This window comes from Prinia subflava, chromosome 3 (genome assembly GCF_021018805.1).
Source record: "Prinia subflava isolate CZ2003 ecotype Zambia chromosome 3, Cam_Psub_1.2, whole genome shotgun sequence".
NCBI classification, from domain to species: domain Eukaryota; kingdom Metazoa; phylum Chordata; class Aves; order Passeriformes; family Cisticolidae; genus Prinia; species Prinia subflava.
The window spans coordinates 35,286,627-35,310,485 of record NC_086249.1 but is presented as its reverse complement, the minus strand read 5'-3'; the positions used below and the strand labels follow the sequence as shown (position 1 = coordinate 35,310,485).

General features: G+C 42.3%; 1 protein-coding gene across 1 annotated transcript in view; it reads left to right on the top strand.

The window, feature by feature from the left end:
* The window catches only part of LATS2 (large tumor suppressor kinase 2), a 48,693-nt gene that overhangs the window by 17,436 nt on the left and 7,398 nt on the right, over positions 1-23,859 (top strand). Inside the window, exons 3-4 of the mRNA XM_063394656.1 lie at positions 18,865-18,997; positions 20,906-22,443. Coding sequence (XP_063250726.1) covers positions 18,865-18,997; positions 20,906-22,443 — 1,671 coding nt within the window. The remainder of the gene's footprint in view (positions 1-18,864; positions 18,998-20,905; positions 22,444-23,859) is intronic.

The window sequence follows — 23,859 nt, the reverse complement described above, 5'->3', positions numbered from 1 at the left end:
GCTTTTAAAATTAGTCAGCTTGAATTTTTCCTTTAGCTTCACAAAAGTCACTACAGAAGTAAAAAAAGCACAGAAGGGGAATTACAGGCAGCATTAAAAATGTTCCTTCAGAACAGAAAAGCAGATTTAACATGAATTAAAAACTCAGCTCTGTTTCAGAGTTGCAAAAGCTCTTTTATTCACCAGAGAACTGTTAAAGCTAGTAATTTTTGGCATAGTATCGGTCAGGGAAGCGTGACAAAGTGCAGTGGAATGCACTGAGCTGTGATCCAGCTTGTAGTGTTCTACGACTTTTAGTGTATGGAGCATTGCAGGAAGTGCTGCAGGGGGATGGGAAGGCCTTTTAATTTCATCAGCTATGGAGTAACAGTGTCCTCCTTCCTCAGACCCCACCTGTAACAACAGAGGGTCCAGCTTGGTTACTTGGGTCAGAAGACAAAAAGTAAACTTTTTGCCTCCAGAATCTGCTCAGAACCCGTCTGTTGTCTGAGCACCGCTGTGCAGAATGCAGTGAGATGTGAAAGAAGAGCAGTGTGTTTGGGATTTCAGATCAAATATGCATATAGGCTGGGATCATATCCCCAGCCCCACCATGCTAGAATATGAAGATTTGTGAGCTGAATTTCTGCCCTCACTTGAATCAGCTGTAAAATTCCCAGTGATTTCATCGGGCCAGAATTTTGCTGCCTATTTTGAGCAATAAAAGAGTCCTCCTGTTTCACCAGTACACACACATGCTAAGTCCATTTACTCAGACTTAAGGTTTGGCACAGATTTTCACTTTAAATGGAAGTATGTTCAATTTTCTTTAATATTGGTAGCTTGGATTTCAGATTGCATGGACGACTGAATAACCAGTTATAATCACCAGCCAAGATATTCCTGTAACTTGCAGCATACCTGGTATTTTCCCTCTTTCTTCTCTAAATTATGTCAGTGTTCACAGAATTTTCCAAGCATTTGTAATGACATTATTAAAAAAAAAATGATCACACCTTTCCTAGCAGAACAAGATCTTTGGTTTATGACCTGCATGTTAGAGACTGCTGAAACCTTGGGGTGATGTGGATGGTGTTACCAGTGTAAATGGCTAAACAAAAGTTTTACTGTTCACTTTGGATTTCACGTTTGCATTGCAGTGATAATGAAATAAAAAGTCACCATTTCACCCTGACATTGGAGTAAAGCTGTTTGGTGCAATATCATTGTAAAAAATTAGTTCTCTACCCACAAGACTGGATTGATCAAGCTGGATTGATTTTTCTAGAGTAGAGACGTAAGAAGGCTGCAATGCAAAAAAGATGAAAGGATCATGACGTTCAGTGGTTTTATTGTTTGCATTGAGATCTCTGTTGTTATTACTGTCTGCTTATTTAACATTCTACAAGACGAGGCCTTGAGGTTGTACTGAAAAAATGGCTAAATGCTCAGGGCAGGAGTAAATGAGTAATCAGCTGGTGAGATGTCCCAGTCCATACACTTCAGGTTGCAAAGTCACTCGGCAGAGAAATTGCTTAGATGGAAGCATTGTAATACTCATGGAAAGCTCATTTGGCTTTTAGCACATACATCCTGTTTAAAATTTAGGCTGTCAGATTATTAGGGCTTAGGGTACTTCTGCTATAGTTTCCTGGCTCTAAACATTTGCAGAGAAAAGCTGCAAGTTGAAAACCGACTATTAAAATTGATATACAAGGATCATTATAGTCACTCAAGTAATGGGCTGCATATGGAACTACTACGGCTGTATTACTGTTTTCTTTTGCAAGGCAGTACTTCGGATAGTTCCAACAATCTCAGCTATTGCATGTTCTGAAACATAAATCCTATGCATTTCATTTGTGGAAAAACATGCCTGAATTCAGGTTTTCACACATAGTTTTGTATGTGTGTGTATATATATATGTATGCACATACTTCTAAGCCTGCCTGCCATTGGCCTCTGTGGTTAGTCTCTGAAGGTGATGGCAGACGTTGGAGAGCTTGATTAAAAGTAATTAACCATAATGCCAACAATTTTAAATGCTGATGGATGCCTTGGATAAGAGGAATAGACAGTTACAATGCCTGTTACAGGAAGCAGATGTTGGCCTTGGAAGCACTGCTTCAACACTGCTGTTCAGGAGTCACTGCATCTGTGCTTCTGCATCTCATAGCACTGTCCAGGGCAACATGCACACAGCTGGAAGCACAAGTAACTGGAAGTGAGGAAAGATCATTTCTCTGGAGCTGTAGAAACTACTCCAAGATGACTCTCAGTGTAGAATGAACCTGATCATCAAAACACAGGGGACTGTCTCCATGTATCATCACCATGGAGGCTTAACTTTGTTTTGTACTTGGCATGCTTGGAGAACACAAACACAGATCTTCCCATGAACCTGCAGTGTGGTATGGATGCAGGGACATGTTTCGCAGTGCTTGGCAACATGCTGGCAGGTTAGCAGTCAGTAGGAGGATTGTCTCCACCCAGTTCTCTTAGGGCAAGTTTAGGAAGTTGAAGTGTTATTGCCTAACCAGGCATATGTCCTTACCTTTGGCAGCTTTGTCGAACTTTACTTCATGCAGAAATCAAGACATTCACCTGTGCACTGCTGCACCTTGTTGAGTCTTAGTTTCTGGAACTCTGTCCTATGAATTCTCCCTCCCATGCCATGTAGTGTTGGGTTTGTTTCTACAGATGTTACCCCATTAAAGCACGGGCCAGTTTTCATTCTGCTTCTGAAATACTCAAGAAGAATATTGCTCAGTGTGGTTTTGCTGTAGGCCTCAATTTTAAGAATATGTTACTCAAGGAAGAAAAGTGATCACTTGTCTCATTTTGTTTCTTAATATTTTGCACCCTTAAAGATCTTAGAAGAAACACTGCTGTCTTCAAATAGTATTTGTGCAACTGAGCATGGGCTGTAAAAATGATGATTATAAGAATTACCGAACCACAGAACAGGTCAGGTTTGATGTGACCACAGTGGGTCATCTGGCTCAACTTCCCTGCTCAAGCAGGGCCATCCTAGAGCATGTGGCACAGGATTTACGTTTAGATGGTTCTTGAATATCTCCAGTGAGGGAGACTCCACAACTTCTCTGGGCACCCTGTTCCAGTGGTCCGTCACCCGTACAGTAAAGTAGTTCCTCCTTAAGTTCAAGTGGAGCTATTGTGCATCAGTTTCTGCCTGCTGTCCTCTATTGCTTGGCACCACTGAGAAGAGCCTGGATCCATCCTCTTGACACCCTCCCTTTATATATTTGTATACGTTGTTGAGGTCCCCTCTGTTTTCTCTTCACAAGGCTGAACAGCCCAGCTCCCTCAGTCTCTACTCAGGAGAGATGCTCTGGCACCTTAATCATCTTCATAACCCTCTGCTGGACCCCCTCTGGCAGCTCTGTGTCTTTCGTGTACTGAGGAGCCCAGACCTGGACACAGCACTCCAGATGTTCCTCCAGGGCAGATCAGAGGGGCAGGATCTCCTCCTTTGACCTGCTGGCCCTGCTCTTCCTAATGCACCCCAGGATCCCTGTGGCCCTCTTGGCCACGAGGGCACTGCTGGCTCATGGACAGCTTGTTGTCCCCCAGGACCCTCAGGTCCTTCTGCAGCAGGTCAGCCCTCAGCCTGTGCTGGTGCCTGGGGCTGTTCCTCTGCCAGAACTCTGCATTTGCCTTTGTTGAATTCCAGACAGTTCCTCTCTGCCCATCTCTCCAACCTGTTGAGGTCCTTGTGAAGGGCTCCACAGACCTCTGGGGTATTGGCCACTCCTCCCAGATTGGTGTCATCAGTGAGCATTTACCAAAATGATACTGGCCAAGTACTGAACTTAATAATAATAATGAAGTGTGAAAAACAATTGGCAGTTCTCCTATCAAATGATACAGGTTGAAAGCTTTGGAAAATAAGAGTCTCCTAGAAGTCTGAGTAGAGGCTGGAAAGAGGGAGGTGAGGAATACTGATTCCCTGCCAGCATTACTGGGAACTACTAAGTAAATGTGTCAATACTAAGCAAATGTGTCAACACTAAGTGACTAATTCAAGAGAGTGTATTTGTTTGAACCTTATCAAAGGTTCCTCAGACTTCAGTTGTGAAGGAAGGATGAGTAGAATCATGTCCTCCACTCTGCTTTCCTCCCTCTCCTTTGTTTCAGTTTAATCAGGTTCAGACTTCTCTAGAGTTCAAAATACTGTCTTTTCATAAGAAATATAGTTGTTGTGGAATAAGTCCAATATATTCTAGAGTGTTACAGAGTTTTTATTGGCTTGATACAGTGAGATTTTTTTTTTTACTTCTCCTGTGGTTTCAAATTACTCGTCTAACATGTTGATTTATAGCCTGTCATGTAAGACTGTTTCCCCTTGGCTATATCTTTTTAAATGATCAACTGTATTGCTGAAAAATGTCCTAGTTTTGCCTTGAAATATTGGGTGATAACTGCACAAGTAAGGGAGGGATTAGCTTGTTAAACTTCGTATGATACCAACATACAAAATACAGCAATTAAAATCCTAATGCAGCACAGAGGCAAAAAAAAAAAAAAAAAAGGAAAAACCTTACAGTCTGAGCGATCACATGCATTATTCCCTTCACCTGGGAAGTTTGTAGGCTGGTGTGAAGGAAGTAGAGCTGGAGCTGGAGCTGGCTGGAGCTCCAGGAGAGCAGCTTTTGTTGTTGCTGCCAGTGTTGCCCGTCTTCCCTCCTGTTTCTTCACAATTCATTCTCGCAAGCTGTGCCAGCACTGTGTTTGTAGAGCTGAGCAGTGGCTGATCAGAGAAGTGATCCAGGAAAAAAAAAAAAACTTTGGGGGATGATAGGAGGGACATGAGCACAATTGAGGGGTACAACAGAGGGAAAGCACAGAAGGCAGCAGAGAAGTTGAGAGTGGTGGCAGCTGCCTTGGCTGTCAACCACCATCAGAGGAAATGCCGAGAAAGCTCAGCCTTGCACTCACATGCTCTCCTCCTTCCAGCTGTGCTCCAGAGAGAGCCATCTGCTCCATGCTGTGTTATCTTACTCCTCCTCTCGCCGAGGTCTTGCTGCCCCAGCTGAGCTGCTGCTGGAGTTAACCCTGTCTTGGGGCAAAATGCTTCAACAGCTGAATCACAGGTCTGTGCTAACCCAGCTGGCTCTGGTGGCAAGTGTGGTCAGGCAAGAGAGAACCAGGCAATACCTGTGGCACAGGGAGAAGTGACAGGCAGCCAGGGCCAAGACAGAAATAGTTCTCTGCCAACACACTTGCAGCTGGAACAGATACATGAATAGTAAGTTATGAATGCTAAAAGTATTAATGTGGTCGTTTTCTACATTGCGGTGCTGATTTCATTGATGGCTCGTGGCAGGTTTGTGAGATGATACTAATGTTAAGGGGATGGCATTGAGGAGAATCTTCCCAGAGGATTTATTTTCTTGCAACAACCTAAAATACATCTCACAGCTTTTGCATGTAAGTGGAGTGGAGTGAGAAAGATGCTTCTTCAGGACTGTGTGTCTTGACTATTAAAGTGTGTCACTTGGGTGGTAGCCATCAGAAGTAACATTGAGGTGAACTGAGTAAAGATACTGTTAAGGGGAAAAGAAAAATTTGGAAAAGGACAGTTTCAGAGATAATGTAAAAACCTAGAAAGAACTGGTTTTAGACTTTCATGTATACTTTTGAAAGTAATTACACAATGAAAGCAAAGCTGGGTGACTTAGTTGTTTCAGTTGCTTTCAGTTCTGCTCAGCACTGTCTAATATTTATCCCCTACTCTCTGTGTTGAACTGGAGTTGGATTCCTGCTTACAGTGTTCCTCTTGGACACTAATTAAAGTATGTGTTACTAACTGGCTTCAATTTATTTTACATTTATTTATTTGTTAATTTCTTTCTACACTTCTCTATTCTCATGGAGCACCGTAAAGGAGCAGTGAATCATTATCACAGAGCAGAAGTAGTCTTTTCTTCATGCTTCTCATCAGTTTTGGGGACCTCAGTGGGCTTTTCTCCCTCCCCCTGGTAGCTCCCGATGTGAAGAAGATGCAGCTGCTCTCTTGGGGGAATTGTTTACCTCTCTGTGGAATCTTGTCCTGGTCAGCTATGTGCTAAGAATGTGAATAATTTTGCTGCGGCTGCTTTACATGTAAAAAGCTGGGCCTTAAGATATTTTATCCAGCTGAGGCTTTTTTTTTTTCTTTTTCTTTCTCTTTTTCTTTTTCTTCTTTTTTTTTTTTTTTTTTTTGCCTCTAGCATGGTAGATTTGAGAGTTTTATCTTGCAACTGCAGAAAGCTGTGGTAACTTTGAGTCGTATAAAGCATTTAGTACAAAGAGATATTTTTGTAGGCTTGAAAATCATTAAATGCCAGTCGGTGCTGTATAGCAGTTCTTACTTTTGGAGCTGTAGTTATATATATGTATTTGATAGAGTTAATGAAACTTAGTCAAGAGCTTCATGGAGAGTTCTGGAAAATGTCTAACGAGATCCCTAGTGCTGCAGTGTATATTACATTACAAGCTTGAGCATATTGATTTTAAAATGTTAAAAGCTGAACAAATGCCTTTTTATATTTTTGAATGAGAATTTGGGGGGGAAAAAAGAAAGCGTTACAATTAACTCATAAAATTCAAAATGCCAAGAAAAATTTTAAAATAGTATTTTATGTAAAAGTTTTGCCTCTTCCTACTCTGAACATTAAATACAGCAAGTTGCCTTGCCCAGCACTTGCATTCTGTGTGTGTCTCTACAGAAAAATATTAGGAATCTTATCTCAAGATAAAACCCAGATGTTCCTTCAGTCACGTGAGGTGTGCTGTGTTCCACTGGGAGGCTGAGAGAGAAAGTAGCCTTCATTTGTCTCACAGTACAGCTGCATTTCTCACATATATTCTTTATTTTAGACTCTGCGTTGCTGCTTGATGGCAGTTAGGGTCCCATTGTGGTACAAATCCTCAAAGGAGAGAACAGTTCACTGGTAATGCATTCCAGCCAGATATCCTGGAGGTTTTATAAGTTCTTCTAAAGTAGTCTCCAAAGAAAAATTAGGGGAGCCAAACTCTCGTAAACTTCTGAAGGCCATATCAGGAATATGCTGGAACCTTATTTGAAAAATTGTTAGTACTTGACCTTGAATATGAATGGGCAGCTTAATTTGGCTGTCTTCACTTAAATTTTCCTTGCCTTGGAGATTTTAAAACAACACTTCAAAGTTCTAATGATTTAAAACTGAACAAACTGAAATAATGTTACAAGAAAAGGCAGGTAGAGGAATATCATTCTTAAAATATTGAAATCTTATGAAGTAAAAGAAAATTTGTAAAGCCTTAAGTAGGTAGCTCAGTAAAAATGACAGAGGCACTGTTAACAGGAATAGGTGCAAAATTCATTTTGTAGAGTTGAATATGGAGAAGAGCAATAAACAGTACTAAGGCACTGCAAATTTGCAGCACCATGTAACTTTGTGGGTAACAGCTGTCTCTGGCAGCGCAAAAAACCTCTTCCAGTCTTTGACACAATTACAATTCTTTTCTGTACTTTGGGGCTTTATTCCTGGACAGCAAACTTCATAACTCTTCTTGCTGCATCTAAATACCCAGTTTATAAGTTCCTCATATCCAATTTGTCTAAGAAATAATTTGTAAAGTCTGTGAATATTTGTGAAAATCCTGTTTTCTACATAACTCAATATATATGTATCTTTTTAGTAGAAGGAGGAGCAGTGGGAAGCCCTCATCTTGGTGTCTGTGGCCACTGAAAAGAAGTGCTTTGATACACAAGTAGCATTATTGTAAATATAATGCCAGCCAAATGCGTTTTTTGCTAATGCGTGAGCAATAAAATTAGCAAATGCATCACTTGCTGCTAATGAAGAGGAATAAGCTCATCATGAAACCTTCATTGAACTGTTATTCTATCCAGCTTGGTTTACTTGCCCTGACAGAGTAAGAAACTGCTGTCTCCAAGAAAAAAAAAAGGAAAAAAGGGACATACGTGTGCTAGCAGGAAGGGGTCAGGCTGTGATTCTCACAGTTCAAGATGTGAAAAGAAGGTCTAGAGGAGGGCATGGATGGCCTGCTGATCTTGCAGCAAATATGCCCTCGTTGCTAATAAGTATAAACAGTGATACCACAAAATATCTCACCTAAGAGAAAGAATACGAGAGAACTCAGTTCCAAGAGTAGATTTAAATGACAGCTGGCCTTTGCACAGCAAGGTGCTGCTTTTTTTAATGTATTTAGTGATTTAAGATGCACAGTATCAGGAATAGGTGGGGTTTTGGTTTTTATGTTTTAGGATTGCACACCATAAGTGGAGGGACCCTCACTAGGACTCCCAGAGTGCTGGGTGGGAGGTTCATTTCTTATTCATGGCTGGATTTCATCCATGAGGATCCTGGCTCACAACTGGCAGTGAAGCTGTCCTGGAGCACCTTTCTGGAAACCACAGTGTTGTTCTGCTGTGTGCTGCACCTTTCCCTCGAGGCTGGGCTCAAACCTACCTCAACTTTGAAGATGCCCTTCTGAGCAAGGCTCTTTGCTGATCTGTGTGTGTTGAGAGTTTGTGAGATTCCAGTCGAATCAATAAGCTCCTGAAGTCAGCTTGGTGTGATTTTTTTTTCCAGGAACTTCTATAGGCTCTTTGCTGGTTCCTGCAGTGTTATTAATACCCTCAAATTAATACTGTTGGCCGAATTTGCGTGTTTCATTAGGCTGAGTCAGACAAGGGCAAAAGTGAAGGAATTAGTCTGGCTGAAGTCTCCCCATTCTCCTGGGTTGGGAAGACTTTCTGATTGCAGTGGTGACATGCACAGCACCTTTCCTACTCTGCTAATTACTTCAATGGGCTTTATGAAAAAGTGATAATAAAACACTTCCTGTGTGTGTTACTGTTCTTGTCTTTTCAAGCTGAATTCTGTCTCTAAATTGAGTTTCTGGACTCGTTGCTTTCTGGAGGTAAATCATGCCAGTCCAGAGGAAAGTTTCGAGCCAAATGGGTTTTTTGAACCAAGAATTTGAAGATTCTTGCCCTGTGCATATGTTCCCGCTAGTTATAAAGGCTGTATCAGGGAGATGGGAGGTGTGGCATTCAGTACTTGAGTAACATGCTGTAAAATCGAGAGACTTAGTAAAATACTCCACACTGGCTTGGACTTCTGTGCCATGTAAAAAGGATTTGCTTTGGAGTACCAGATAGGTAACTCCTGTTCTTGGAGTTATAGTTGTAAGCCCAGAGTTTGCCCAGTGTTGGGCTTGGTATGAAAAGGGGATGATGTGTGTGATCACACCTCTAGTTATCAAAAAACGTGAACAGGAACCTGGAAGAGGGTTTCAGTGAACATTACAGGAGGATGATAGTGGTGCTTGGTTTGAGACAACTCATGAGCTTATACTTGAATTTGTTTACTAATTGCTCTCTGTTTCCTTTTCCTCGGGATTCAAAAGCTGTTGTAGGATATTACTTTACCTTTGCAATACCAAAGGTGTGGATGAATAGTACTGTGGCTTGCCTTGTGGGAGCAGGAGAAGCTCTTAAGTCACACTGGTTAATGCAAGCCATGTGGCTGAAGCCCTTTTTGAATGCACCTGCTTGCTCCCCCAGCTTTTCAAAGATCACTACAGTGGCTGCCAGACAGAAGCCAACTGGAGCCCAGGCTGAAACTGCTACAGACTGTGTCCAGAGGGTGGGAAGTTCCCTGTTTCTGTAACCCAAATGAGAGGACTTCAAGGAAGTAAAATAGGATCTTTGAAAAGGAGTTAAGTACACAGTTGCTCATGTGTGCATGTGCATTCACTCACGCACGAAGTAAGCAAAGCTCTCCCATGCTGCTCTGTAATGTAAACCTGCCAGTGCAGTAATTTGTAAATGCTGCTTATGACATGATGTGCCTCACTATAAGGTTTCTGAATTAGCATATAATATTGCTTCTGCTGCAGTGCTAAGGAAAGATTAGGAGAGATTTGTCCAACTTTCTGTCTATTGATGGACCCGACATGGGTCATTTAGACTTGAACTCTGAATAGTTTAAATAGCTCTTCAATGAGCATACTTAAAGAGTAATGAGGAACAGTTACGGCTGTATATACAATTGTTTCTTCTGTTTTAAATTAGAAATCCTTTTCAAAATAGGATTCTTCTCCTGTGTCTGTGTAGGCTCAGCACAGTGCAGAAGGCTTTGGAGTGCCATCACAGTAGAAAGGATTTTGTGCAGTTAGGAGATAATTTGAGCACTGTAGATGTACAAGTATATTTTTCCCTTCTCCTTTATTGTGTCATTAATGTAAACCTGACCCCTGTGAATTTTGGAATATAGATAGTCCTCAAGTACTACATGTGTACAAAATGGAATACTGTGCTTGCTTCTTACAGCTCTCTGCTGATGTGAGATCTGAAGCAGTGTGTTTTCCAGAAGGGGAATTTTCCACAAGGGGAACTACTACTATTGCCTTTTACCGTTGGCCAAGTAGGATTGCTAAACCAGGAGCGTGTGCTCTTTGAAAAGCTGGGGGAGCAAGCAGGTGCCTTCAGAAAGGGACATTAGAGCTTTTGAGGTAGGCAGCACATCACCATGAATCTTGGATGTTTACAGTATCACTCCCTTCACCAAATATCTGGGGAAATAAGGCTTCTGCCATCACCTTTTCAGACACAGATGTGGTTTTTCCATGGCTGGTGCGGACAGGGAGAGCAGGTTATTTGTCACTGCTCCTCAGGTCTATCTATGAAGTTGCATCCATGATAAAGCTCTCTGCACCCTGCTCCCCTTTCTCTCATGCCTGTGTCCTGGCTGGAAGAGAGCACCTCAGGTCTGTTTTTCCTTTCCAGACTACTTGAAAGAAAGGAAAAAAAGAAAAGTGGCATTTGTGGTGGCTCTTAGTTATTTTCACTCAGTTTATTATTGTTCTTAATGTTGTGATCTCTCTTTCCTTGCCTGTTCTTTCATAGCATTTGAGCTTTGTGCTCAGTGCAGCTTTGTTGCCCTGGAGCAGGACCTCTTCCAGCTTCCTTCAGCCTTCTCCTTTCCAAAAGCCCTTCCCCCCCGGCCTCCCCCTTTCCAAATCCTTTCCAGAGTGCCCAATATGATTCCAGACATGGTGCAATAAAGGGATATGTAAATATAATTAAATTACTTGTTTTATCTGACTGGTGACACAAATAAGAGTCATCTTAATTTTTATATATTGCTTTTAAAATTAAATTAATTCAAATTAAATTAATTTAAAGGAAATAATCTACACAGATGTGCACACATTATGTAATACCTGTATGTGTGTCAGTGCATGCACACTGTCTGGGACATCAGCACGAGTTGTCTGATGAAATTTTCTGATTGGATTTGAAAATGGACATTGCAATGCACGTGCGTTTTCTCTTTAAACAGATTGCATCTCTTGAATAGTTCATCAGAGCTTCTTGAGGTGTTTACATATGCTCTCTTTGTCTGGAGATGCCTTGTTATAAATACTTCCTTCATTTTACAGGCATTTGTTTGGAAATATGTTGAGTGGACGCGCTTGTTTTATTTCCAAATGTCTTAACTTTGGGACTGTGGATTGGCTTCTAGCCTGAAGTTCATATCTCTCCTTTCAGGGGAAGAGCCATATTTGAACAGTGCTTGGAACAGAAGGACTGGAGTGTAAAATGGGAGGTGTCCGCCATGAAACACCCATGGCCAAACACAGTGTGTCTTGCAATGAGCCATGGTGAGGGAATGGACTGTACAGGCTTAGTTAAAAGAACAAAAAATACCAGGAAAAAATTAAAATAAGTTCTATGCTGCTAGGTAGTATAAGTTGCATAGTGTTATGAAGTATTTTGATGTAACTGGTGCCTTTTGTGTTATCTGACAAGAAGTTATGTCGTATTTCCAGTCGCCGTTGTCAACTCCGGTTTTTTCCTCTCTTAGCCTTTATAAGTTGATGAAGGTGTTGTGGTAGCTCTTCTTTATAAGTACCCTGCTGTCAAATCTATATAGCACTTTTTTCTTCTTTTGGAAGAACTTACACAGCTTTGATTAGTCATCAACTTAAGGAGAAGCATCTGTGATACTTGTGAAAGAACTTTGTATTCACTCTAGGGCTAGTAAAATACAAAAACTAAAGCGATAGATTTCAAATATTGTTATCATCTGTCTGATTCATTTGTTTGATTTTTAACCATCCAGATTTTTTTTTAAATACCGAGAGATATTAAAAGCACTTTCTTCACTAAAAAATGGGGTTTGTATGTGAAAAAAGTAACCAGTTGATCTAGTTACTTTTGGTTTATTTTGTCTCATTCCTTCCGTAGCAATAGCAAATTCCTTCCTATGGAAGGAATATAGTTAGACATGAGGAAGAATTTATTCACAGAAAGGGTGATTAAGCATTGGAGTGAACTGCCCAGGGAGGTGGCAGAGTCACCATCTGTGGGTCTAGTTGACGTGGTGATGTTCAGTCACAAGTTGGATTTGATGATCTTGGAGGTCTTTTGCAACTTGAGTGATTCTGTGAATCTGTGGAATGTGTCACATTCTCTGGCTCTGAGGATTAAGGTAATTTATTTCAGAGTTGGCTTGTGGTGGTCATGATACAAGGGTTTCTGAGCTGGGACCCAGCAGAATTGACACTTCAGCCCTCCAACATCTTTTTGCCTAGCACTCCAAGTTGCATATTTTGGCCTGGATTTAATTACCTTACTTTAATAATAAGTTATCATGGTGCCATAAACACAACAAGAACAGGACCCCATTGTACTGAATGCTGTACAAAGAGAGTAGTAAATATATCAGTCTTCTGTAGGTGACTGGCTAAATAAAGACTGAAAGTCTTGGAAGGCAAAAAGAATGAGCAGTGGCATAGCAATGTCTGTCACATTAGATTTATTGTTACTTGTTTTTCTTTTGCTAGGGCATTTACCAGAGCATTGTATCATTTTAAAAATCCTCTCTCTGTTTTTCGCACGTACTCCCTTTGTTAGTTGTGCAAATATCCCTTGAAAATGTATATAAAAACCATCTGGTTAAAGTAGTTCCTTACCTGCAATTCCCCATTCCTAATTTACAGTCAAGTTTTTTTTTTGTATGTTGATGTGATTTAATTTAGTGAGTCTTACCTTGTATCGTGTGTATACATTCCTCTTCTGTCTGCCCAGTTTTATGTACTGCAGTGTGTCTCCTCTGCATACTTTAACCCTTGGTAAGCCTGGTATGAGGGGAAAAAAACCAGGAGGAAGCACTCTGACAAGGTGAGGTGGGGATGCACAGTCAGTGCAAAGCAGAGCTAGAGCATCCAGCCAAAAGAATGGATGACCTTCAGAGCTGGAGTGGTAGCAGAATGGAAAATAATTCAGGAGCACTAAAGGTAGAAATGCTGTAAACAAGGACTAAAAGCCAAGATTAAAGCCCTGAGTGACTTTACCACAAGGTTGACTTTTCCACCACTGTTGGCACATCATCAAGAATGGTGTGTGCAGCTCTTACCAAAATCATGTCCCAGTCTGATCTTTCTTGTTACAGAGATGGGCTACCACACCACTAAAGGGAACAAAAATCCCATTTAACAAAAGAAAACAAGTTCAGCCATGGAGGCCAAGCTGTGAGAATCTCTTGGAATGAAGGAGGCTCTCTGTGTAGGTAACAACAGAACTGCTGTGAAAAGACTAAAATCAGAGGCCATAAAGTGACCCTGCATCATTTAGGCTGAGAGAGAGGTTTATTACTGCCTAAGCAGGATAACTTTGGAGGAGCTTGTAACAGGAGCAGTGGGGGCAGAAAACCCTTAGCTAATCATAGGGTAGATGTCCATTAGTTCTGAATGGGTCACATGGTTGCAGAATGGACTAAGTGGTGCTGCAGCACTCGGTAGGTTTATGCCTCTGCTAATTTGCTCCTGCATTTTTGATGCACTAAAACTGAAAAGCACTGATGATACTCAGGATAATATCTTAATTATGTAGCTAGAATATTTTAATCAAGGTTATGGTAGGCATGGGGATTTATGTGCAAAATTTAGTTCCTGATCTTAGCAACCTGAAAACAGGCAAAACAAAAGTAGAGTGTAAAATTGGATGAAGTGTCCAACTAGAGAATAATTACGGAGAGAGAAAATTGCAAAATAGGTTTCTCTGTTCTGTGGGGCTGCAGCAGTTCTGATAGAGTACATTGTACACATTGTTTCCTGAACTGCTTGGGTTTTCCATGCTGAAAATCATGAATGAAAAATCCTGCAATGGGGGGCTATCGCAGAAAGGTTTGTAATCAATGCTGGATCATGTCTTTTGGCATGAGCTTTATTTTTTTCCCTTCTGCAGGGAACCTGTATCTGTTTCCTGCATCTGTCACCCATCCTTCTTAGTGAATGGAAAGCAAGTAATTAATTTTTGTTGTTGTTAGCAATTAATTACCCTTGCCAAATTTTGGAGGACCTATTGTTTCCTTCAGACACAATGTTCTTGGGAAAAAGTCTTACTTATTGTAACCTCTTGTGCAATCTTCACTTGGATGATAAATACATCTTGGCAACGAGGAGCTTTCTGAATGAAAAATGTTGCTGGACAACCCTGTAGTACAGCAAGAACGCAAACCTCTGCCAATGCTGGTGGAGTGCAGCCAGGCGGGAGGGTAAAATGGGGAAAGCCTTTCACACTGCCTGCAGAGCACAGAGTGAGATGAAGTCTTTATATGCACACATGCAAATATCTGTTTACCATCAAACAAAGATTTTTCCTGTTGAGCATCTGAGCTCAAAGGTGGCCTTCCTTACAGCAAAATCTTGAAACCTGTTGGATAGCCACCATCTACCAGTGCAAGACTGGGAAAGAACAGAGAGCATGTGGACCATGCAGCAGTTGGGTTAAGGTAGCCCACTGTAGGAATTAGCTGGGAAACTCCACCCTCCCCATTTTTGTATTTGAATCCACAAATTTGGGATCCTGCAGTTTCCTCAGTCTGTTTTGTGGTTCATGGCCTGACTTTGGTTTTCCATCAGATCTGTCCAGAGCCATAGCTGACCACTGAAACCTCATTTTAATATTGCAGCTGTTAGATTAATTACAGCATTGTTAGAGTTAATTGTAAATGCACACTTTCCCCCCTGTAGCTCTTCACCTTTACTTTTTCTGGTTGATTTTTTCATCAATACTTAGTGATGTCTGGAAGCAAGAAGGTGCATAGAAGCCCTGCACAGAGAGACGTTTGAATCCTCTGAAGGGAATACAGAGAATGGTTTGGGGCTGGGAGCGCTCTGTTCTCTGTGGTTTCTGTACACGGTGCCAGTGGCCGGTGTTTCTCCGTGGGCCTGGAAGCTGCTGTGGGGCAGCAGAGCAGAGCCAGCAGCCAAGTTCCTCAACCCATACTGCGGCTGACAGCGCTTGGCCTCGTGAAAAGGAAACAATCCAAGGCAGAGGGCCCGACGCAGTGTACCTTGCAGTTAATGGAAATCTTTGTTGACCTCAGTGGGAGCTGGATTTGATCCTGTGCCTACTTGAGTGTTTCGGCGTTGGCTACAGCTCCAAGTGGCTTTTTTTCTCTTGGCTCATTTCTGGTTCCTTTTTTCTCCTTCTCTTTCTAAAGCGTACCTACCTTTGAGTGGTGTAAAATCAAGGCAGCTCCATCCGTGTCACTGTAGCTCGGCACTTTTATCCTTGCCCAGTGTCTGTCCTCATTTCCTCAACCCTTCTACTGCCTGTGTATTGATTTGCAAGATTTCGGCATTGATTTCCCTCCTTTTTGAGCCATTCTGCTGCTTCTCACAAATACTCTCCATCTCACTTAAGCTTCTGCTCTCCAACGAGTGTAATTGTTTAATCCATCTTCTGCCCTTCTACCTCAACTTCAAAACAGTCCTTATATTGATTTCTGGCAAATGCAGCCCAGGCCCCAGCCCCAGCTCCCCAGGGAGCCACCTTCCCCTTCAGCAGGCTCCTGGAGGCCAGCCCCTTGCTGCCAGCCACGCTGCCTTGCTCGGCAGAGCCCATCCTTTCATTGCCCATAGGAAGGAGAAGGCCACCGTGCCTGGGAGCCAGCAGCACCTCAGGCACAGCACACTCTCTGTGATCCTCAGCCCCACATCAGCGTGTCTTCTGTCCCTAAGGAAAAGGTGCTGGAAGTAAGGGAGCTCTTTTCAGGTGACTGCCAGAGAGAAGAGAGCTGTGGGCATGGACAGTGGCAATAGGGAAAATGATGCAAAGGAGAACAAAGGGCAGCTGCAACACTGCTGGAGCTTCTTGTTGCCCTCCACTCTCCCATACCTCCAGAGGGATTTGTCTCCTGGGTGGAGAATTGTGATTGTATGTGATCTGCCTCTGAGGAAAACCTTTTTCCTTTTGTATGCGGATTTTTAGATTTTGTTTTCTTTTGGTCATTCTCCATTTGCTTGGATATGGTGTGAAGGTTTTGTGTGTTAGAGTCAGAAACTGGGGATATTGGTGTCTCAAGAGTTACAGGGTAAAGGGCCCGAGCTGTGGGATGCTGTGCAGGAGGATCACAGGTGTTTTTTGAGCCACAGAAAAACTTAGTTCCCTTTTTCCAGCAGAAATGTAAATGCTGAGCAAACAGGGTGTGTGATGAGGACACCCTTTGGAGGGTGGGAGCTGGAGCACAGGGCTGCTGTTGCACTGGGGGCTTGCATGGGTGAGATTGCCACTGACACACCTGCTGGTGCCAAGCTCTTGCTGGCCTCATAGATTATCCAGCTGTGCACAGTGGAATGTATTGTGCCTGTTCCCTCACATTGTTCCCACTGGAGTTTAAATGTGAATCCCCTAAACGGTGCTGAAGGTAGAACATGCAGCTTCAGGAAGGCCAGTGTCATTTTCACTCTGCTTTTCAGACACAGGCTATGGCAACAAGGAGAAAGTTGCAGTGTGCTTTCAGAGATTATATCACTGTGCTGGTGATAAAAATTTCTCCTTTTTTAACCCCTTTGAATTGTGTACAGCCAGCACAGATCAGAGAGGGAGGAATGGACCATGTGGACTGTTTTATAAATCATTAATACAATTGTAATCCAACATCCAAACCAGCTCAACTATGCTTATAGAAAACGTTTAATTTAGGAAACTAAGACTTGAGGCCTAAGGCTAGATCCAACTGCTGTAAATGGACAGAGTATGTTAGCAGCTGTGTGGAACAGGGCTGTAAAGCCTAGAGTCCCTGGATGATGAGAATAGTGAGCATTAGGATGTGAATTTGCTAGTACTTTAGAAATATATCCACAAGAAGAAAAAAGTAAAGAGGAAGAAACATTGTGGGAAATTCCTTCCTTCATACATAATATTTTTCTGTTGATTTAAAATTGCTCGTAGTAAAGTGTTGATGCCAGTGAAGTATTTCAGCTATAGGAAATGTAAAACCAACTACTGCCTTTCTACGAATTATGAGTCATAAATTGTATAAAAAATATTCGGCTTGCCATAGCTATTCCACAAGCAGAACCTCTGACTAATGAAGAAACTGCTGCCATTTTGGGGCAGTAGGAGGGGTCTGAGTTAAGCAAAACAAGATGCCAAGTGCCAGCACGTGGCTCTGTGCTGAGTGTGAATTGGTGTCATCTGAGATGGCCCCCCTTGCTAAGTAAACCATTAGCGGGTATTTGACGTGCACTTGGCGTCCAGAGCAGCGAAGCTCCCTTGGCTCCAGCTGGAGCTCCCGACTGGCAGCCAGGGTCCAGAACCGACCCGCGGGGAGCCATGCACCAGTGCCAGCCCAGCTGCCACATCTGCAACCGGGCAGCCGGGCCAGGGAGGCACAACCTCCGTCTGATTCAGCGCTTGCTGGGCAGGTTGTGACGACAGAATTCCCCTAAAACAGCAGTAAAGTGGCAAGAGAATAGGATACTGACATTTGCAGGCAAATCCTTGGTGGTGACATTCATTTCATTCAGCTTCAGGCATCTAGGAGCTGGGAGTTCAGTTCAAGTTAGTTCTCTAATCATGCGTCACTAAGGTTTATTTCCTCATATCTATTTTTTGAATTACCTTTTGGAGGTGATTATAGAAAGGTCTTCAGCAACTACTTTTGAGTAGGTATCCAACTTTTTGATGGGTGATGTTCTGTGAGTTAAATTCAACATTAAAGCTCTGTATTTCAGTTTCTCCATCATTTCAGAAAAGACCATGCAGCCTCAGAAGGAATTTTGCTTTGCGACCATGTGGTGCTAGAGTCATTGAAAGGTGTTTAATATACCTGAGCTATAAGTAAAAGTATGGACAAAGTGCAAGGAGCTGTAGAGCAGTGGTTGTTAACTGTGGTTGTGTTTGAAATTTAGCTGGAACATTCACATTTACCCCAGTTTTAGTTTTCAGGCTGTGTGTCTGGCACCCATGTTAACTTCTCAGTGATGGACACGTGCCCAATAAAATACAGCTAAAAAGACTGACAGTGTAGTTTTCAGTTTGGGATGCCCAGTCATTTTCCAAACAAATAGTGGATGATGTCCCCAGCTGCACTGAAAACAGCAGTTTCTCTTCCCTATTGACTCTAGTGAGCAGAAATCACCCCTGCCTAATTAGCTTCTTTGTGGTATTTGTGAAAGGATAAAGTTTTTACTGTGTTCAGGTGTGACTAAGAGACATGCTCTCAAATACAGCAAAATTTTCATTTCATTTCATCCAGTGTGAAACTATGCTGCCTTTCCCACACCTGATTCAAAAATCATTCTAAGGGCTCTCAAAGTACATATTTTAATTTGAGGCTTCTTTAATTGCCAAATTCTGGGTAGGTTGTGTGTTTTGTTATTTTCTTATAGTTTTTGAGTTGTGTAAGACATGCAAATGCTTTCAAAATACGAGTCCATTTGGCTCCAGGCAGCTGTGATCTGGTGTTTAAAATGTTCCTATTAATGTAAGAACACTGACTGCTTTCCAGCTTGCAGTCCAGTGCTTGTTCTTGTCACAAGGTGATTCAATTCCTGTTTGCTTCGTACAGGAGATGGCTGTCCGAGCGCTGAAGCAGACAGGGAGCAGAAGTATTGAGGCAGCCCTGGAGTACATCAGTAAGATGAGCTACTTGGATCCTAGAAATGAACAGATAGTGCGCGTAATTAAGCAAACCTCACCAGGTGAGCATGACTTTTTGTTTGTTTGTTTTAATTGTGTTCTTTCTTGCAAAAAAGCTAGTTTTTAAAGTAGGATTATCAGTGGGGAGAAGTGTTGGACAGTAGTGTTCCATAGCAGTCTTGCAGGAGACAGTGAAGAGAACCTGGCCTTGCAAGGCCAGCTGGGCTGGAACCTTAATACAGCTCACCTACTTCCAAGGAGTTGTCTCTGTACACATTCATAGTCCACCTTCCTAAACAGAAATCTGTTGTTCAAATCCAAATATTCCCCCATTGGACCACAACAGAATTACTGGTATACCAGTCTAGGAGGTGGACATTGTATCTCTCATGACATCAAGATTATTTGCACAGCTGAATTATGTGTCCCAAAGAAGGACAGTTATTGCTGCTATTTTGTTTTGTGGCCTCCGATAAGAGAAAGCAAAGTCAGCTTGCCCCAAGGCTCAGCATGAATCCTGCTGACAGAGATGACAAATGGGTCTTATGGCTGTCTCCCACTTCCAGGCCAGAGTAACCACTTCTTAGGGTGTTTGGGATTGCCACAGCCTTATCAGTGCATCTCACTGTATCCCAGGAGATGAGCTGTTAGGGGTGTTATTGTAAGAACAGCCTCAGTAATGCTGGCCTTGTGCTATCACAGGAGAAAGAGCTGCCAATCATAGATTTATTTCACTTTAAGGATCTCTGATATTTGTCCAACCTGATTCCATTTCAAAGCACTGCATTTTTTATGGTGTCATTTAGTGTGGTGCACACCTTCAGTGTGCATAAACCTGTCTTAATACCCTGCACATCCCTGTGTGTCTGTAGGCAGCAGGGTGTGTGTGTCAAGGTGGGGAGTCAGCAGCTGTGCTCAGGTGTGCTGCTTCTGGCCCAGCTGGGACGTGCTGTACTGCAAAAAGCTTGTTATCCACTGTTCAAGCCTGTTCGTTCAGTATGATTATTCTTACAGGCTTTGTGAAGTCAGGATTTTAAAAGGAAATGGTTTAGGCATAAATGGGCCAAGTCTTGTGATTTGTGAGAGCTAAAGAACCAGAGGGGGAACAAAAACATAACAGCACAATCTCCCCTTGTCTTTTTAGCCCAGCCAGTGCTTTATACACCTGCAATTTGTCATCAGATCAAAGAACTGATGAAAAGTGCTGTTAACACTTCTACTGTAGGAATGCTGCTATCTTGTCTCTGCACATTCTTCAAGCTAAGATAATTATGTTGACACCCTGAAAGATTTTTCTTCTCAGCAGATGAAAGATGTAGTATGAGGGGGTACTCTGTGTCCAACACATTGGAAGGAATACAGAACAAACTGTGTGATGACTTTAGGTGAAGAAGGAAAGAGGGATTTTTGAGAATGATGGAAGAGAGAGATGTAAACAGGAAACCAGTGTGAGCAGGTGGCTCACTGTGCAGAAGATGGACTATGTGGTGGCCTACTAGTTTATAAAGTAGTTTATAAAGCAATGCTGACTTTAAGTTGTATAGAAAGTCCTTCCAGGGGCTTTTTTCCTCCCATTGTTGTACTTAACACTCTGCTCTGTGGCTTCCTCCTGTCTGAGAGCAATGACTGCTAATACTGGTCCAGTTTCAAGAAGCAGACTGTAGAGTAGTCTGATGAGTTCATAGTTAGGGAATTTGTGCTTCTATTTTCATGATTTGATTGGCCTCCCTGATGGTTCCTGGCATGAGCAGTATTGTGAGCCAGTAGCTTGTTATCAGTAGGAATACTTGGCACCTACAACTTTAAGTGTTCAGAGTGCTTAATTTAGATTTTTAAAGGTGTTTTTATAACACATACTCCCTGAGCAGTGTGCATGTGTGTGTGTATGTATGTATAGATGCATGAGAAATACAGAGTAATTGGTTCACCTGAATTGTTTCCTAACATTCTTCTGCATTCTTTTTATAAAGGAAAGGGTATTGTGCCAAATAACGTAACCCGCAGGCCAAGCTTTGAAGGATCAAATGAATCTTTTCCGTCCTACCATCAGATCAGTAATGCAGCCTATGAAGGGACAGGCTTTGGAGTAGAAGGTGCAAATATGCTTACTGAGGTTCCAAGGCCATACATGGACTATTTAATCTCTACTTCTCAGTCTTCAGCTATGACTGCTCCTGTACAGCGACCCTCTGGAGTAGGCACTCACAGCACACCGACGAGCCATCAGCAGAAAGCCTACCCTGCAAATATGGAGGCTTCTGTGATTAATTATCCAGTGGCTAATCACAGCAGTCAGGCCTTGCAGCTGCAGGCGTCCCACGGCTGCAACAGCCAGCATTACAGCAGGCAGCACATGATGGTGCAGGGGGAACCTATGGGCTATGGTGTTCAGCGGAGTCCTTCCTTCCAAAACAAGATGCAGCAGGAAGGGGGATATGCCAATCTCCCGAATAAAGGGGCAGTTGTTCAGAACAGTACTGGTCATGCATTTCAGCAGGCACCAGCAAGCCTGTATATCTCACATTCTCACCACAAACAGACAAGTCCTTCTTCTCATCAAATGCATGTGATATCCAGAGGTCCAGCCTTTGCTAACGATTTTTCAGACAGTCCACCACAAAATCTATTAACTCCGTCTAGAAATAGCCTAAATATGGACCTCTATGACATGAGTAATCCCCAAGTTCAGCAGTGGCAGGCAGCAACACCATCACGCAGAGATTCCTTACAAAACCCCGGAATAGAAACATCTCCACGGCAACATGTGTCCTTCAGACCTGATGCCACTGTGCCCAGCAGAACAAACTCCTTCAACAACCACCAGCAACAGCCACAAGTGACAGTGTCTATGAGACAGGTTCCTCCAGGAAAACCCGATCCTTCCATTACATCTCCAAACACAATCACGGCAGTCACGTCTGCTCATATCCTCCAGCCAGTGAAGAGCATGCGAGTGATGAGACCAGAGCCTCAGACTGCAGTGGGACCTTCCCATCCTGGGTGGTTGCCTGCACAGGCACCGGCTGTGGATGGCTTGGAGATCATGGAGCAGCACGTGCCACCGCCTGGAGCAGCTAATGCCTATCAGCTGGATGTGGATTATGGTAACCAGGACCTGCGGTGTCCACCCCCGCCCTATCCCAAGCATCTGTTACTTCCTGGCACCTCTGAGCAGTTTGATATCAACTCCTTGTGCATGGGCGTGGAGCAGACTCTGCGTGTGGTCCCCAGTTCAACAAGCAACAAGGCTGAAGAGAGCGGTGAGCGAAATGATAAAAGCAGCAAGAACACTAAAGCTGAAAAACCAAACAAAGACAAAAAGCAGATTCAGACATCTCCAGTGCCTGTGCGAAAAAATGGCAAAGATGAGGAAAAGCGAGAATCCCGAATAAAGAGCTACTCACCTTTTGCCTTCAAGTTCTACATGGAGCAGCATGTAGAGAACGTCATAAAGACCTACCAGCAGAAAATTAACAGAAGGTTACAACTGGAGCAAGAAATGGCAAAAGTAATTCTTGTTTTATTATAATAACATCTAATAGGGTCAAATTGATTATTGCTATTTTTAATTTGTAAAAAAAATTGTAAAGGCAGAATCCACTGCAGTAGTAGGTATCAGACACCTCCCTATACCAGACTGTATCCACTTAGAAATGTGGATGCAGATCTGGGAGGCTGTTTGAAAAGCCTGAGATGTGAAATGATATTTCTTCATACCAGAAAAATAAAATGAAGCAACCCCCACCCCCCCCATATTATAGGTAAGAACTTAGAAGGCAGGCTTGAGGCTGAGATAATTTAGGCAATACTTTGACAGCTCTTGCAAAACTCTTTGCTCTAGCTCTTCCTTGCTGTTCCGTGTTTGCTGCTCATTCACTGAAGCCATGGTTCAGCTTGGCAGTTACTGTGCCATATTTTCAGATGACTGTGTAATACATGACTGAAAGTTGTCTGTTGAACACATGAAGTAATAATGTTGTGCAAGTGACCATATTGGACCATTTTTAACTGATTTCAGGACCATTGCCAGAACTTGTTCTAGAGGCAGGTCTCGGGGAGATGCATTTTGGGAGACAGAACTTCTTTCATGCCTAACTGCAGCTCTTGAATCCAAGCTGACTCTCTAATAGTGCTGCTTAAAACAAAGCTGCCAAGCTCTGATGGTTGGTCTGGCAGTTGTGTTTTTAATTTTTACTCGTGGAAGAGGAAAAGGGTTTTTTTTCTTCCCAGGCATGACTGGAAGATGACTAGCCTACTGTTACATTGAAGGATAAGCTCTAAGGAAATCTGTTATTAACACATAATGGGTAATAATTAACTACCCAATCTTCCCTAGCACAGTCAGTTTCCAGAGTCAATTGATTCGATGCTCACATTGCACCAGAAAACTCAGGAGTTTGTTTGTTGAGGTTAGAATTAAAAGAATATTCTTGGAAAATCTCTTGAAGTGTTGTCATTTTACTGACAGTTAATAGTTTGTCCTCACTGCAAGTACAGGTTGTATTGTGTTGCTTGAGTTCAGTGAATATTTTCCTGAGACTGAGATAGGGGATGATCTCTAGAGAGGTATAACAGCATCTAATTATGCTAGTTCTTATCTTCTGACTCTTCAGCTTTCCCTCATTCAGAGATAATTCAGGTATAAACAAAAACAACTCCTTCCCCTAGAAACCTTATCACTGATTGAAAATACACATGCAGGAGATTTTTGGCTGTTTTAATATTGCATTATTCTAAAATTAGCAAGAACAGAGCACATTCATTATTTTACCCTAAAGAATGAATATTTCCTTTATTATGGATTGATGTATTTTATCTTTCATTTCAAAAACAGTATTCCTGGTTTTGATTTGGCTGTTTCCTTCAGTCTGAAACTTCATCCTACCTCTTCTGCAAGTTTTTGTAGACTTCCCCCATCCTTTAT